The following is a 16071-nucleotide window of genomic DNA, read 5'->3' on the forward strand; positions in this document are numbered from 1 at the left end:
TAATTGTTTGTCTATCTTGTTGATTTTCTCAAAGAACAAGCTCCTGGTTTTGTTGATTCTTTGTATGGTTCTTAGTTTCTACTGGATTGATTTCAGCCCTGAGTTTAATGATTTCCTGTCTTCTTCTCCTCCCAGGTAAATTAGCTTCTTTTTGTTCCAGGGCTTTCAGTTGTGCTGTTAAGCTTCTAGTGTATGCTCTCTCCAATTTCTTTTTGGAGCTACTCAAAGCTATGAGTTTTCCTCTTAGCACTGCTTTCATTGTGTCCCTTAAATTTGGGTATGTTGTGCCTTCATTTTCATTAAATTCTAAAAAGTCTTTGATTTCTTTTTTTATTTCTTCCTTGACCAAGGTATCATTGAGTATTGTTCAGTTTCCATGTGTATGTGGGTTTTCTGTTGTTTTTGTTGTTATTAAAGATGACTTTTACTCCATAGTGATCTGATAGGAGGCCTGGGATTATTTAGCTCTTCTTATATTTGTTGAGGTCTTGTGATCAACTATTTGATCGATTTTGGAGAAGGTGCCATGAGGTGCTGAGAAAAAGGTATATTCTTTTGCTTTGGGATGAATTATAAGATTATGAGTTTATGATTTTGTTTTATAACCATGTATGTTTATATGTGTGACCCTACTACACCCTGCCCCCGAAGAAGCCCTTAACATTTACAAATTTTCAGTGCAGTGTACTCATAGCTTATCTTCCTAATGGTATGGTAGATGGTAGCACACAATACTAATCATAGTACTTAGGAGACTGGCAATATGGGTTTTGAATTTGATGCCAGCCTGACCAGATAACATAGTATTTTTGTCAGAGTGTGCAACTTTTTGATATGCTTTTTATTCTTTCTGTACTTGTGAGTACCTGGTCTCCATTTTGTCCTACTTAGAGCAAACAAGATGTCTCAGTGGCTGAAGGTTTTTGCCACAAAACCTGGTCACCTCAGTTTGGTTTCCATAACCCAGACAGTGAAAGAAGAGAGTGGACATCCAGATGTTATCCTCTAACATCAGCATACATGTCAGCCCAATAACCAAGTAAATGCTTTTTTAAATATTTAAGCAGTATTAAAATAATACTCAAAGATTTTTTGAAGCCTTAACACTGATTCCGTGAAATTTGGAGGCTGAAGAGAAACCCTGACCTCTCACTCATTTTCTCTTCTTCTCATGCTTTCTGTTGGCAACCAGCTGTAAGATCTGGAATAAGAACTGTTTTATTTTGTCTTGATCATAATGGCATAAACAGGGGAACTGTAACAATGATTTAGTTTCCTCTTAAAGAACATGATTTGTTGTTTGTTTAGTTGTTATTCAGTTACAGCTAAATGTTATATCTAACTGGTAAACCCTATGTGACAAATGATATCCATACTTCATATATATATATATATATATATATATATATATATATATATATATATATATATATATATATATATTCTCTTACATGTTTATATATGGTATATGCATGCTACTATAGTCTATTTTAATGTTATATACAAACTATTTTCTTTTAAAGTGATTTGGTGGTAGAAACATAGTAGTTGTCTATGGATTAACATTCTTCTGATTTACCATTTTTAAATTTTATTTTGAAGTTCTATAGCTAGGTGCATACAAGATTAGATATTTTTTTTTTTTGTAGAAAGTATTTCTTATTTTATAGGAACCACATTTTTTTCATAATAAAGTGCTATTATATATTGATAATAAATGGTCAAACACAATGTAGTACTTTTCACAGACAAGCATAAATACCTTCTAGGTTACTATTGAGTACTCTGGATAAGCATCCTTGTGTTCAGATATTATTCCAAGTTTTCTAATGAAGAAGTTCATATAGCGCACATTAGTCACTTGCCTAAGTTCTCGGACTAATAATAGTATAGTCCTAGTTTGTACATAAGACAGTCACTTATCTTAATACTGCCTCATGTATTGAGTACTTTTTGGGAACTCTTATGTACATGTTTGCTGAATTGAAATATTCTATCCTATGTGAAAAAAAGAATGCACTAAATGGCATTGAGAGAGGAAGCTAACTAAACAGGAAACTCATCAAACCTTCAGGATTCTAAATTTTCAAGAGCCATCCCCTATAGTCATTCAGGAGCCATGGAGAACTGGGTACACCTGGAAGGGAGGCTAGAGATGAAACAGGACAGGTGGATGACGGAAGTATGGCATCAAGACAAAACTTCTGATCAAGGCTCAAAGTTTAATTTTTAGCTCTGTGTATACATAGGGGAAAAACCCAAAGAACCATCCTTTGTTTCAGCTGGATTCTGTTGGAAAACAGTAGGAAGCTCAGTAGGCAGTCTGCTTCTGCAGGAAACTGCAGATGCAAAGCAGGAGACTTCCACCTAAGTTAGTAGACTCCACCCTAGGTGGGCTAGGTCAGTAGAAGACCTACTATGGCAAACAATTTAGGTCTAAATAGCCTGCTCAAGACTTGGGGAAGGACACAATCCCCCCCCCCTTTATTTTTTAAAGATGAATGGAATGGGGGCACAAGATTTACATGTATTTCATGATCCCATCTAGGAAATAATGGTGACTAAGTGACCATGTCTGTCTTAGGTCTAGTTCTGTATTGCTCCTTCTTACCCATCTCAGAGAACAAACTCAGTTTTTTGGTGTTTGTTTGGACAAAACACAGCCTTTTGTAAATTGTCTCTGTTTTAGGTCTATATGAGCTCAAAAACACCAGTTGCCCATCTCTGACAATAGGCCTTTCTAAGTACACCTTTTTCTCATTCAGACCAAAGCCACAAACATGTACCAACATATGAATATGCATTCAGTGTATTTCTTCATATCGATGAATGACTGCCATGGTGAATAACTGAGCTTGCTGAAGGCGATCCTGTGTGAAGACAACCAATCTGCTTAAGATACAAAGTCAAAGGTTAAACGCAACAGCATTAGAGCTGTCTGCAGGAATGTCCTAGGCATTCAAGTCAGCTGCTCATTAGCAAAGATCAGACACAAAGACTGGTCACCATAGCTTTGAGAATTGATAGAAAGCACTTACTTCTCCAGTAAGAGTGGAGACTATGTTCACAGTTAACTCAGCTGGCTGGTAGGGATTTTGAGCCCTCTTCATATTTGGAATCAACCTTACTAGAAGACTCAGGATCTGTGTCTATTTGGAGGAAAAAATATTTCAGGCAGCCATTGAGCTCCATCCTCTTTTTGTGAAAAAACACAGATAGAACCTCACCACCATATTAAAACAGGGTTGGGACCATTCCATGTAGTAGTTAGGGTAGTAGATCTTATGCCATTTAACCATGGCATATGATCTGGAAGTGACTGGATGCTAGTAGTGATCTGCTGCAGACTGACCTTTAGCATCAGTTTGCAAAAAACGTAAGTAAGATAAAAATAAGATATGCTTTTGGTAACCTTGGAGGGTATAATGGAATTCCCCCTCTTTTGTTTTTTAAAAGCCAATTTTTTGGAGTGCTATGTGCATGCTCAACAATTCCTTTTCTAATTGGGTGATAAGGAATTCCAGTTTTATGTTCAATACCAAATTCCTTACAAAATGATGTAAAGTTGCTTCCAGAAATTGAGGACATACAACAAGTCTTTAAATTTGACATGCATATTTTCTAGAAATACCAAATTATTGTCTCAAGTCAATACTATTTTGATGATGTAAAGAATGAGATTGTATGGCCAATTTTTCCTATGTAAAGCCTATAATCTAACTGGGATACAAATCTGCTGTGGCATTGCCTTAAGGGGTCTTGTCAGGCAATCCAGGATGAGCTTTTAAATGTCCAAAGACAGTCCTTTAAAGGAGCATTTCTTTCCCTTCACTCTTTATCCCAAATGAAAGTGCTGATTGCATTTTATCTTATTGCTGAAAGCCCAGCTTCATATTCTAATGCAATTGTATAATTGATGGAAAGGCAGGATTTAGGAAACACTACTCCTTGTGAAACTTACAGCTTTCAGTAAGGGGAAAAAAAAAACTAATACTCTTTATAAATGCTGGGAACTTCCCTACCTGAAGGGGGACACAGAGTAGGACTCTGATGTGGCTTTAAAGTTTGAGGGCCTCCAGATGATCTAGCTCTCTAACTGTACTGAAATGCTGATGATAACTTTTAAAAAGTCCTAAATACTTTCCTGCAGTTTCTGTGGGTAAACTAAAAAGCTGCTGCCTTAGGTGGTTGACACCTGTAGCCTAACAGCAGGGATTAAGTAATGTGGCCTTTGTTAGAGCTCAGCAGGAACTGAGCACCTCTCACTTTTGGCCTGCTAGTCAGAAGTCACAGGAAGAAAAAGGAACACTTTGAAAAGTGATTATAGAGTTTATTGCTAAGTTGTAAAGTTTCCTATGAAAGCTAACTAAGGGAAAAAGCAGAAAGATCCTAAGCAGGGAAGGGGAAAAACGCTAAGTGGGGAATGGAGGGAAAATTCTAGTAAGGAAAAAAAAAATCTCTGCTTCTCATCTCTTTGTCCTCAGTACTTATACATCTTTTAGAATACATGATCACCTGTTAAAACATTCATCACAAGTTCACAAAAAGATCAAATCACAAATTGAAATAGAAGTTTACAACAGAGACTATGTGCATATCCATTTGGAGTAATTATCTGACTAAACATACATCACCTGACTCAGCTCTACAGGTTTCCTGAAGGTTTAAAACCATAACTAAGTTATTAGTGAGGTTTTGTATTGATAAACCCAGTCAATATTTTATATTCTGTCCTAGGATTTATAATAAATTGTTAGTTCCCTTTTTGTGATCTTCAGTTAATTGTTTTTACAACTTCTTGGAATTTGCTCTGAGTAGGAGAAAGTCTGGTTACTAAGAGCAATTAACCAGTGACACTTGGAAGACTGACTGAGTTCTCACTGCAGTTTTGACTATCAGAAAAGGACCTGATAGGAATCCCACTATAAAAGAGCTTAATAATCCCTGACATAATTTTAGGAATTCTTATAGGATCATCATTAAGGCTTAACCAGTCTCAAAAGATCAATCCTGGTATGCACTCACTAATAAGTTATTAACCTAGAAAACTGGAATACCCAAAACCTAATCCACACATCAAATGAGGTACAAGACGAATGGAGGAGTGGCCCCTTGTTCTGGAAAGACTCAGTGTAGCAGTATAGGGCAAAATCAGAACAGGGAAGTGGGAAGGGGTGGGTAGGAGAACAGGGGGAGGAAAGGGGGCTTATGGGACTTTCGGGGAGTGGGGGGACAGAAAAGGAAAAACTATGTGAAATGTAAATAAAAAATATTGAATTTAAAAAAAAGAAAAAGACTTAAGAAGTCATCCATTTTTCTATACAGCATCACAGCTAGACAGTACCTCTTCATAAATCTGCAGACATCTGCTCCCAAAAGGAGAACTAATACCTAGTTATTGTTATATATGTTTAATAATAACAGGAAAAGCATATTAGCAGGAATCTTTCCTAAAATGAATTCTTTTAGGACCTTCCTAATAGTGAATCTGTCACAGATTATATAATAATCCAAAGCAGACCATCTCAGGAAGATCACTTGCTTGCTATTAGCTTGTCCTTTTGTGGTTCCTGACAGATAAAGAGAGAAAAATATTCTCACAAGACATTGTGAGAGCCCAGAGATGGAAACTACTGAAAGACTGAATTGCAACAGTTTGGGGATGGAGAGGCTGCCTGGGTTTGTGGCCACCCTGTGAGGCAGCAGCTCCTATGATCTAACCAGACACCACTGAGACAGATGGAACACTCAGGTATCCTTCTGTGTTTCAGAATCTTGTCTAGTTGTGTCTCTCATTTGCATGGACAGTTCATATTCTTTCCTAGGAACCCTACCTGCTGTACTCCCTTGAGTGATGCCCAAGTACCAATATTCCCACTTGACTCCTAGGAGTTGTTTCCACCTGTGGTTTTTGTGTGAAGTGCTAGAGAGGGCAAGCATTGCAAGAGAATCAAGGACTAGCCTAATCTCTTGGGTCTTAGAGTTAAAGCTTGTACTACACAAGTAGAAACCCAATGGGACTACAAAGAATCTTTGCTGGCATTGATATCTTATCTTGTACAAAGAGTCTTTTACTTGACTGCAGAGAATGAAGCATTTAATATTCATATGACCCAACAGTATGTACTTTAAAATTCTTTTCCTGATGATGATAACAAGTATAGCATTCAATCATGTCCTGAAATTTTTAAAATTATTTGAAATGGGTCCCATAGAAATTAGACAATTCTGAAGAGATGAATTGCTTTTCATATGCAATTCTTCTTTTAAATTCGGAGAGTTACAACAGACTATGTGACAGAAGCTCTAGGAGAGAAACTTCAGGTTAGGAGGGTTAGATTTCTTGCTCTTACGCTAGCCTCTGTATTAGAAGTCAGACAGGAAGGACTTTGACAAGACTAAATTTGTTCTTTGGTGTGAGTATCAGTGGACTAGATTTACCTACTGATACAAGGAGAAAAGAGGGACAAGACCACAGCAGATACCTAAGGAGAGTTTGAACCACTACTGATTAGGGATGGAGTAATCCCTACTCAAAGCCTATAGAACTGATAAGGAACTATCCATAAGGCACCCTTTGAACCGGTTATAATAGGTACAAGGCATAGATACATCTTCCTTTCTTTTTTATTCTCTATTTGACCCACTAAAATTATGTCTTCTCAAGTCATCATAGCAGCAAATACTCCAAAGATCTTTACCTAAGTCCAAAAACTTCTGGCTTCTTCCAAACCTAATATATTAGCTAGAGTTTACTAAGAGGCCAAACCTACTCCATCTTGGGACCAGCCTCCATATTAACAGAAAAAAAGCCTGAGAATTTGACCTTCAGCTAAACCCAAGATATACCCCCAAACCAGGAAAGACCCCATGGCTTGGCCAGAGTTACTTCCTAGCACCAAGCAATCAAGGATTAGTCTGATTGTTTCAGATGTACTTTCAGACCATTTGTGATGGTTCAAGGTTTTGCTTCAAAACACCCACCTGTTGGCCTAAGCCCCTGGCTTGCTTGCCATTCCCTATAAAACCCTGTCCTGGTGAGGTTTGGGGGCTGCTCCACATTCCCATCTTGCTGTTTTAAGGTTTTGCAGACAGCCCAAGCTTGAGCTTATAATAAAGAATACCTAATGCTATTACATCAAAATTGGCTCCTTGTGGTCTTTTTGGCTTTGTGAACAAGCACATTACTACTGTCTCTCTCTCTCTTTCACACACACACACACACACACACATTTTATATATATGTATACATATATATAATATTTGTGTACATTTATATATATATATATATATATATATATATATATATATATATATATATATATATATATATATAGTTTTTTTTTGAGTAGTTTCAGAAGTTCAAATCTATAATTAGATCTTTTTATTGTTCCTGGCCAGTGGTGTGGCAAAGCATCATGGAGAAGTATATGATCACTGACGACTGTGTCCAACCTATGGCCCAAAGGCAATATGCAGATGCATGTAGCTAAGGAAAACTATGAATTCAGTACAACATAAAATTGTAAATTTACTTAAAATACTTTTTTGTGCATTTACAAAACTTAGCTGTAGTTCTTGAACATGAACTGTGTAAATAATAACATCACATTGTCAAAAGGTTGGGCATGTATTGTATGGGTAAGAGATGATCACCTAGTGATGCTTAGGAGTCAGAGGATAAGAGGTAGGAGCTATTATCAAGATCTAATCTTTAAGGCTAGCAGTGGTGAAACTTGCCTTTAATCTAAGCACTTGGGAGGCAGAGGCAGGTGGATCTCCAAGTTCCAGACCAGCCAGGACTACAGAATAAGTTCCAGGACTACAGAGAGAAATGCTGCCTCAGAAACAAAAACCCCATCAAAACAAAAGAGATGTAATGTTCAAAACAAATTTCTAGCAATCCTATTCAGATTTTAAATGCATTCATGCATTAAGCCATTGATTAGGACAAAGTCTCCAGGATCTAATGAACTTTGGAAATGACCTCATGGGCATCCATGAGCTGATTCAGAAGCTTTTTTACTTCTACCAAAATGCTTTATATCTGACCATTTAATCAAGTTAACCAAAAATAACCATTGCATCACATCTATATGGCTATTTTCCCTTCCTGGTTAGTCAAACTCTCCTCGGGAGTCTTTCTTATTCCATTGGAGCATTAAATACATTATATCTAGGAAGATATATACAAAGTGGAGAAAGGCAGTGGCCCTGACATCAAGGTGTGTCACTGAAAAAATGTCTTCTTGGATTCTTAAGTCTCAAAGACACATTTTATTTGTGAACCCTAGCCTTTATAGATACATACAATCATAAATATAATGAGGACTTGAAAATAGAAGTGAAAATGACTGGAGGAAAAAGATCTGTAGGACGGGAAGGGCAGTGTGGTAGTGGGGTATAAGGAAATATGTCAAAGTGCAGTATTGGTTTGTGGAGTCAGGAATTCTCTGTGAAGCTCTTTCTCTCAGAGGATCAGCTCCATAGATCACATTGGTCTCAAACTCAAGAGATCTACCTGCCACTGCTGGGATCAAAGGTGTGTGTTACAACACCGAGTAGTGTTGTGTCTTGCATGCAAATAACCTTATGTAACTTTATATAATAAAAAACTAAATTTATTTTAAAATTAGCTATAGGACATGGAGGTATAGCTCATTATAGAGAGCTAGTATAGCTGACAGGTATAACAGCATCTATAATAATATCTTTATATCATTAAATTACTTAAAAGATCCTCTGGACATGTATTTAAAACACCTTTATTGATTGTTTGAGATTGCAACAGAGAGTTCCACAAAAACAAGTTCTAAGACAATGGTGTAAAAAGCTATAGTACATGAGTCATTGTTCATTAATATTAATGTTAACAACTTAAATACTTAGTATAAAACACTAAATAACCCTTCAGGCTAGATTATTCCTATAGACTAAAAGTGAATAAAAATAACTACAATTGGGTCTGGGATTCTTGCCTGTAATCATAACATTAATCAGGCAATAATGGGAAGATCAATTTCAAGGCCTAACTGGCCCACATAGTTAGACTCTAATAATCACCAAATTTTAAAAAAATTGTAACCTGAAATTGAACAATTTTGAGGAAAGAACTCTTCTCCCAGTAATACTAATACAAAGAGATCGACTTGTTAAATAAGACATAGCACTACTGAGATTAGCATTTCTACAGAGGCTTCTCTCCCTTCCCAGGCCTGAGGTAACCAGAGGTCCAATCTAAAGCCTAAACACCTAGTAAGTAGCAGTCCCATGGTAGAGAGTAACAGAAATTTAAATTCAAGGCTTCAAGGCCTCAAGGCCAAAGACCTGCTTAGCCTAAGTTATGCTTCTGTAACTACCTAGTAGCTTCACAAAACTAGCTGCTAAATACATAGACCTTTCTCATCTAAATTCTATAAATTAAGGCATTTCCTTTGCTCTGTGGGTTGCTGTTGAATCTATCCCAGAGTCCTACTATAGATTGTAACTGACCAAAAGAATGTTTTCACAAGAATTCTCTTATAGAACATTTCTATCCAAACTGGAAACACCATTATTTAAAACTCTACTGAATATATTTTTGGCCTTTCCAAAAGCTTATTAAGGAGTGAGTAGGGTATATTAAATACATACAATTAATGCTGGATGATAGTGGCACTTGCCTTTAAACTCAACACTCTGAAGGCAGAGACAGGATAACCAGGACAACCAGAGTAGCAAAACCAGGGTCTTGTAAAACCAAGACCAAAACCAAAAAACAAACACCAAAAAACAAACAAACAAACAAACAACAAACCCCAAAATTCTTTCAAGAAGTCATAGAAGCCTCAACACTTGTTTTCTACTCATCTTTGCTCCCCCATCTTCTCTACCTGCCTGGCAAGCCTGTCTGCCTCCAAGGCATCTGCCAGTCTCTTCCTGGCTTTCTGTACCTCCCCGGTCTGTCTCTGGATGTCTGTAATAGTTACCTTTTGCATGAAGTAAGATGGTAACAAATGAAGGGGCTGTGGCATTGTTACCCCTTGACTGGAGAAAGAAGGTGATTGCTGAAGAGCCACTTGTCCAGTATTTTCCAAGCTTAAGGATTGGACAGAGGTGACTTCTCCAGGAGTGAACTGATCCTTAACACCACTTTGGTTGTTGGTTTCATCCTGTATTCCCAGTGCAATTCTTTCCACAGGGTTTGTAAGCTTCAATGGACATGATAGGTCCTCTTTACTGCTTTCAACTTGATAGTTCTGCAGTCTGCCAAATGCACATAGCTGCTTAGGTTTCTTCAGCTTAGCTTCCTCTCTGCTGTACCTTGTTTTATTCTCAGGGTATGAAGTTATTATGGTTACAGGCTTTGGAAAGATGTTACTGGTCATCCTCCGAGAATCTCTGGAAGTAACACTAGTTCTATCTTTGGCCTTGATGTTCCTCAGGGAAACCTGGATCTCTCTTCTCTTCTGTAATTTGTTGGGTATTATACTTCTTGTGAGTCTTCCCTTTGAAAACAAAGTCACAGTTTAAACATAGGATGAAATGTACAAATGGTTATAGAGATTTTATTTTATTTTATTTTATTTTATTTTATTTTATTTTATTTAGTTTATGGATCTTCTACTACCAATTTTCTCTGAAGAATTAGGACTCAGATCGCAGCATGGGCTAGCTGCCCAAGACTGCTGCAATAAACCTTCTATTTCTCAGTATTTTAGGACATCTAGCTCATGTGACTATCAATGATAGGAAGTTGAGAGTCTCTGTCAAACAAGTTATACACAGATTTCCTCCATCTTCCTTTAAAGATACTGTTCTTTTCTTTCTTATGATTCTTACAGTATCATCTGTATACTGATGCTCCAAATGTACCTCAGTGATACACTGGCATCCCTAGTGCAGAAGTACACTTTTTAAGTTTGTGCACAAACACTAGTTGTTCATACAAAAACAAAAATCATCCAACAGCAGAGCAAAGCCTGGCCATTTTGGACTGATGCAGTACATTTTACATTTCTTCCACCAAATATTAACAAGTAGTTAACAGCTGTCCAAAGGATATCAACTTATGTCAAGTACAACTATGTACTAAATTAAGAAAAGGGAAAGGACAAGGATGAACATTCCACAGTTAATGTGAATTAAGTACTCACTATCAAAGGCTGGCTTGAAACTGAGTTTCCTGAAGGCCCTTCCATGGTTGTAGAGTTTGTCCTAAAGGCTCCACTGCAAGTCTTGAGTTGCTGAAAATGTCAGTGTCTGTCACACGTAATCCTCCTTTTATATAAGAAAAGAGAGATAAACTATCAGATAATCTAACCCACAAGTAAACAAAAAACTGTATATAAGACGGGTATAGTAAACATGCCTTTAATCCCATGAACTTGGGAAGCAGGAGCTCATGGATCTCTGTGAGTTTAAGTACAGTCTAGTCTACAGAGCTAGTTCAAAAACATCCAAAACTGTTACACAGGGAATTCCTGCCTCCAAAAACAAAAATACAAAACAAGAAAATTCTTTATAATGAATGATTGAATATTCTGTTCTATGTGTACAGAGCAAAAACACAACTAATCTACTCAGCATACACATTATTTCACCAACATTTCTATATCAGCATTATATATCATCCATTTTTTTTCTCTATGGTGCAACATCTCTAAATACATTATAAAAAATAGAAATAATTGTTTCTATATAAATAAATTTTCATACATTTTTTAAAGAAAGGTTCTTCCAGGCTGGAGAGAGTTCAGCAGTTAAGAGCACTGACTGCTCTTACAGAGGTCCTGAGCTCAATTCCCAGCAACCACATGGTAGCTCACAACCATTTGAAACAAAGATCTGATGCCCTCTTCTGGTATGAAGACAGGGACAGTGTACTCACATACATTAATAAATAAATATAAATAAATAAATCTTAAAGCAACAAAAACAAAAAACAACAACAAAAAAGCTTTAGGAGAGAAAGACAGAGAGAGAGAGAGAGAGAGAGAGAGAGAGAGAGAGAGGCAGAGACAGGTTCTTCCTATGGAACTCAGGCTGGCATGGAACTCACAGGAACTCCTGCTTCTGTCATCCCAGTGAGGGAATTTAAGGTGTGAAAGGCCACACTCGAGCCATCAGTTTTGTGCAGAATAAAATTAGAGAATATTTTTATGTTCACCAGGGTTGGGTGTGGTGTTATACTCCTTTAATTCCAGCACTGTGGAGGAAGAGAATGGCAGATCTGAGTTGACCAGCCAGAGTTACATAGTAAGACCCTTTCTCAAGCAAACAAAACTTTAAAAAATAAATACTTATCAAATAACCATTTGAAAACACTTAAAACACTATATGCATTATAGAAATAACATATATAGATGTGTTAATATATAACATATAGGAATTAAAAGAGAAATTGCTATTTTGTATATTGAAATTTCATGTCATTCCTGGTAAATCATGCTCATATCATAACCTCTTATGAGCCCCTTGCTCAATTTTGCTTTAATCCAATTTAGAATTATATACATATTTGGCAGTTCAGACATAGTGTCTCTGTGTAGCCCTGGATGTCCTAAAAGGGACTCTGTAGACCAGACTGTCCTCAACTCAGAGATCTGCTTGCCTCTGCTTCCTGAGTGCTGGGATTAAATGCATGTACCACCACTGTCCAACTAGAATTACATATTCTTATTCAACTTTTCTCTAGATAAACCTGGTATAATTATATACAGATCTGTGTTCTTACCCTAATAACTAAGTCATTAATTCTTTACACATCTGAATATAATATTTTAAAGGCCCATGACTAAATGGAATGAACCCCTAAACCTATAAGACGGTTCCAATTAAATTGTCCTTTAAAAAAAAAAAAAGACCCATGTCTAATGTTATATCTTTAGAAAAGAATGTAATTCTATTTTGATACTTCTTGATGTCGTAATTTATATAATTATGAATCTTAATTCTAATATAATTTAATTCCAAAAATCACTTTTATGGCTTCATAAAATATTATTCAGTTATACCCCCTTTTCAATTCTTTCTGTCCTATTTTGAGACAGGGTCTCACTCTGTCACTCTGACTTGGAGGATAGATACATCCACCTGCCTGCAGCTGTTGAACTAACAGTGGACTCTATTGAGCTCAGATTCACTTATATCTTTCTATATGTTATATTTCAGGTTCTCTTCATAGTTTTTCACTTTTGCTTTGGATTTCTAAGTCATGGCTCTATCACTGGGCTATACCTCCAGGGCTTTCACAATAACTTTTGGAAGCAACCTTCTCTAAATTACCCACATTAGCCTTGAACTCATTTTGTAGCCCAGGAAATCTGTGAACTTGAGATTTCCTTGTATATTGCTTATAAGAGACTGAGATCCTTCTATCTCTACTTTCCTCATGCTGGAATTAAAGGTATTCATGACCACATCCAACACAATACTTGTGCAGGATAAAATTAGAGAATATTCATATGTTCATCAGGGACTGGTGTTAGGAAGGTAACCAAGATCAATTTCACTAGAACTTACTTTCATTAAACTTTTGAATTCACTCTACATTTTTCTTTTGCAGTAACAGGGATCAAACTTGGGACCACACATTTGGGAGGAAATTGCTCTGCCCTTGATCATGAGCTACAGCAAGAGCCCAAATTTTTTTTTCCTGTTTCAAAACACTAGCAACAAAATGTTTCAGGGTTTGGGATATCTGTATATTTTCATCATTTAATTTATGCTGTAGAAGAATTTCTTTTTGTGTATGTACATTTTTAAAATTATTTATTTATGTATCATCCAGATCATAGCTTTCCCTCCTTCCTCTCCTCCCAATCCCTTCCTCTCACCTTACCTCCTTTACATCATTTACTCCTCCTTGCTTCTCAAAAAAAGGAGACCTCCCATGGGTATCAGTCAACCTTGGCATATCAAGTTGCAGTAAGACTAGACATGTCTTGTATTGAGAATAGACAAGGCATCCCAGTTAGGGGAAAGGGATCTAAATAGTGGCAGTGCAATATGAGATAGCCACTGGTACCACATTAGGGGTTAAGAAGTACTACCAGTAAGTAATCTGATGTTACATGTACAAATCCAGATATACAGAGAAAGGTCCACTTCCAGGCTCTCTGACATGTTCAGGATCATAGGATCAGAGGTGAGAGAAGGACACAACATCTGTGCCAACACCAGGAGTAACTAGAACCAGTAGGACCCCACAATGACCAGTGCCACAGGCTCCATCCTGTATGCAATGGTGTCCTGTGAAGACTTTGGACACGAACTCAGCAGCCAGGCTCACAACACTCAGAGGAAGTTCCACTAGTACTCCAGCAAGACCATAATCACAGGATCACAGGAGCTTGGTCACACCAGGATCTCAGGGTCCAAGAAGAAGCTTGACCCCCAGGGATTCTGACATACCCAGGATCACAGGATCACAAAGAGAGCTGGACTCTGAGGCGTTCTGACAACCAGAATCTTGGGAAAGAAGCAACAGTTGAATATAGTGAGTGCAGGTAGTATTAGAGATAATCTTATGGCAGGAGGCAAGGATAAAAACATAAGCAACAGAAGCCAAGGTTACTTGGCATCATCAGAACCCAATTCTCCCACCATAGCAAGTCCTAGATACACCATCACACCAGAAAAGAAAGATTCAGATCTAAAATCACTTCACATAATGATAATAGTGGACTTTAAGAAGGACATAAATAACTCCCTTAAAGAAATACAGGAGAACACAGGTAAATAGGTAAAAGCCCTTAAAGAGAAAACACAACAAATCCCTTAAAGAACTACAGAAAAACACAATCAGACAGGCAAAGGAAAGGAACAAAACCATCCAAGATCTAAAGATGGAAATAAAAAACAGTAATGAAATCACAAAGAGAAACAACCCTGGACTTAGAAAACTTAAAAAAGAGATCAGGAGTCATAGATGCAAACATCACCAACAAGAGATAGAAGAGAGAATCTCAGGTACAGAAGATAACCATAGAAAAAATTGATACAACAGTCAAAAAGATACATAAAATGCAAAAAGCAAAAAGCTCCTAACCCAAAACATCCAGGAAATCTAGGACACAATGAAAAGATAAAACCTGTGGATAATAGGTAGACAAGAGAGCACAGATTCCCAACTTAAAGAGCCAATAAATATCTTCAACAGAATTATAGAAGAATACTTCCCTAACCTAAAGAAAGACAGCACTCACTAATAAGTGGATATTAACCTAGAAAACTGGAATACCCAAAACATAATCCACACATCAAATGAGGTACAAGAAGAAAGGAGGAGTGGCCCCTTGTTCTGGATAGACTCAGTGAAGCAGTATTCGGCAAAACCAGAACGGGGAAGTGGGAAGGGGTGGGTGGGAGGACAGGGGAAGAGAAGGGGGCTTATGGGACTTTCGGGGAGTGGGGGGCTAGAAAAGGGGAAATCATTTGAAATGTAAATAAATTATATCGAATTAAAAAAAGAAAAAAAAAAAAAGAAAGAAAGAGATGACCATGAACATACAAGAATCCTACAGAACCCCAAATAGACTGGACCAAAATAGAAATTTCTCCTATCACATAATAATCAAAACAACAAATGCCCTAAACAAAGAAAGAATATTAAAAGAAGTAAGGGAAAAATGTAAAGTGACATATAAAGGCAGATCTATTAGAAATACACCAGACTTCTCAGCAGAGAATATGAAAGCTAGAAGATCCTTGGCAGATGTCATATAGACCCTAAGAGAACATAAATGCCAGCCTAGGCTATTTTACCCAGCAAAACTCTCAATTATGATAGACAGAGAAAGCAAGATATTCTGTGACAAAACCAAATTTACACAATATCTTTTCACAAATTTAGCCCTACAAAGCATAACAGATGAAAAGCACCAACACAAGGGGAACTGCACTCTAGTAAAAGCCAAGAAAGTGACCTTTCAACAAATGCAAAAGAAGATAGCCACATAAACATAATTCCACCTCGAACCAAAAAAAAAAAAAAAACAAAACAAAACAAAACAAAAAAAAACCAAAAAAACAAAACAAAAAACAAAAGACAAAAAACAAAAACTAAAAAACAAAACAAAAAACAGGAAG

At 36.9% G+C, this 16071-nt stretch overlaps 1 protein-coding gene across 1 annotated transcript; it reads right to left on the bottom strand.

Annotated features, from left to right (window-relative positions):
- Nucleotides 1-9845: 9845 nt before the first annotated feature.
- On the bottom strand, nucleotides 9846-11180 carry LOC127688767 (methyl-CpG-binding domain protein 3-like 2B). The gene is made up of 2 exons (XM_052187733.1): nucleotides 11136-11180; nucleotides 9846-10487 (listed from the first exon to the last, which is right to left on the bottom strand). Exons 1-2 carry the CDS (start codon nucleotides 11178-11180, stop codon nucleotides 9846-9848), a joined length of 687 nt encoding a protein of 228 aa, XP_052043693.1.
- Between the last annotated feature and the right edge of the window lie 4891 nt (nucleotides 11181-16071).

The sequence above is a fragment of the Apodemus sylvaticus genome, chromosome 7, assembly GCF_947179515.1.
Source record: "Apodemus sylvaticus chromosome 7, mApoSyl1.1, whole genome shotgun sequence".
In the NCBI taxonomy this organism is placed as follows: domain Eukaryota; kingdom Metazoa; phylum Chordata; class Mammalia; order Rodentia; family Muridae; genus Apodemus; species Apodemus sylvaticus.

Bases quoted from the DNA above. Each gene is read 5' to 3' on its own strand.
- LOC127688767 (XM_052187733.1), bottom strand. From the start codon at position 11,180: ATGGAAGGGCCTTCAGGAAACTCAGTTTCAAGCCAGCCTTTGATA. The intron at 10,488-11,135 runs GTGAGTACTTAA...TTGTTTTCAAAG, and splicing joins TTTCAAGCCAGCCTTTGATA to GGAAGACTCACAAGAAGTAT.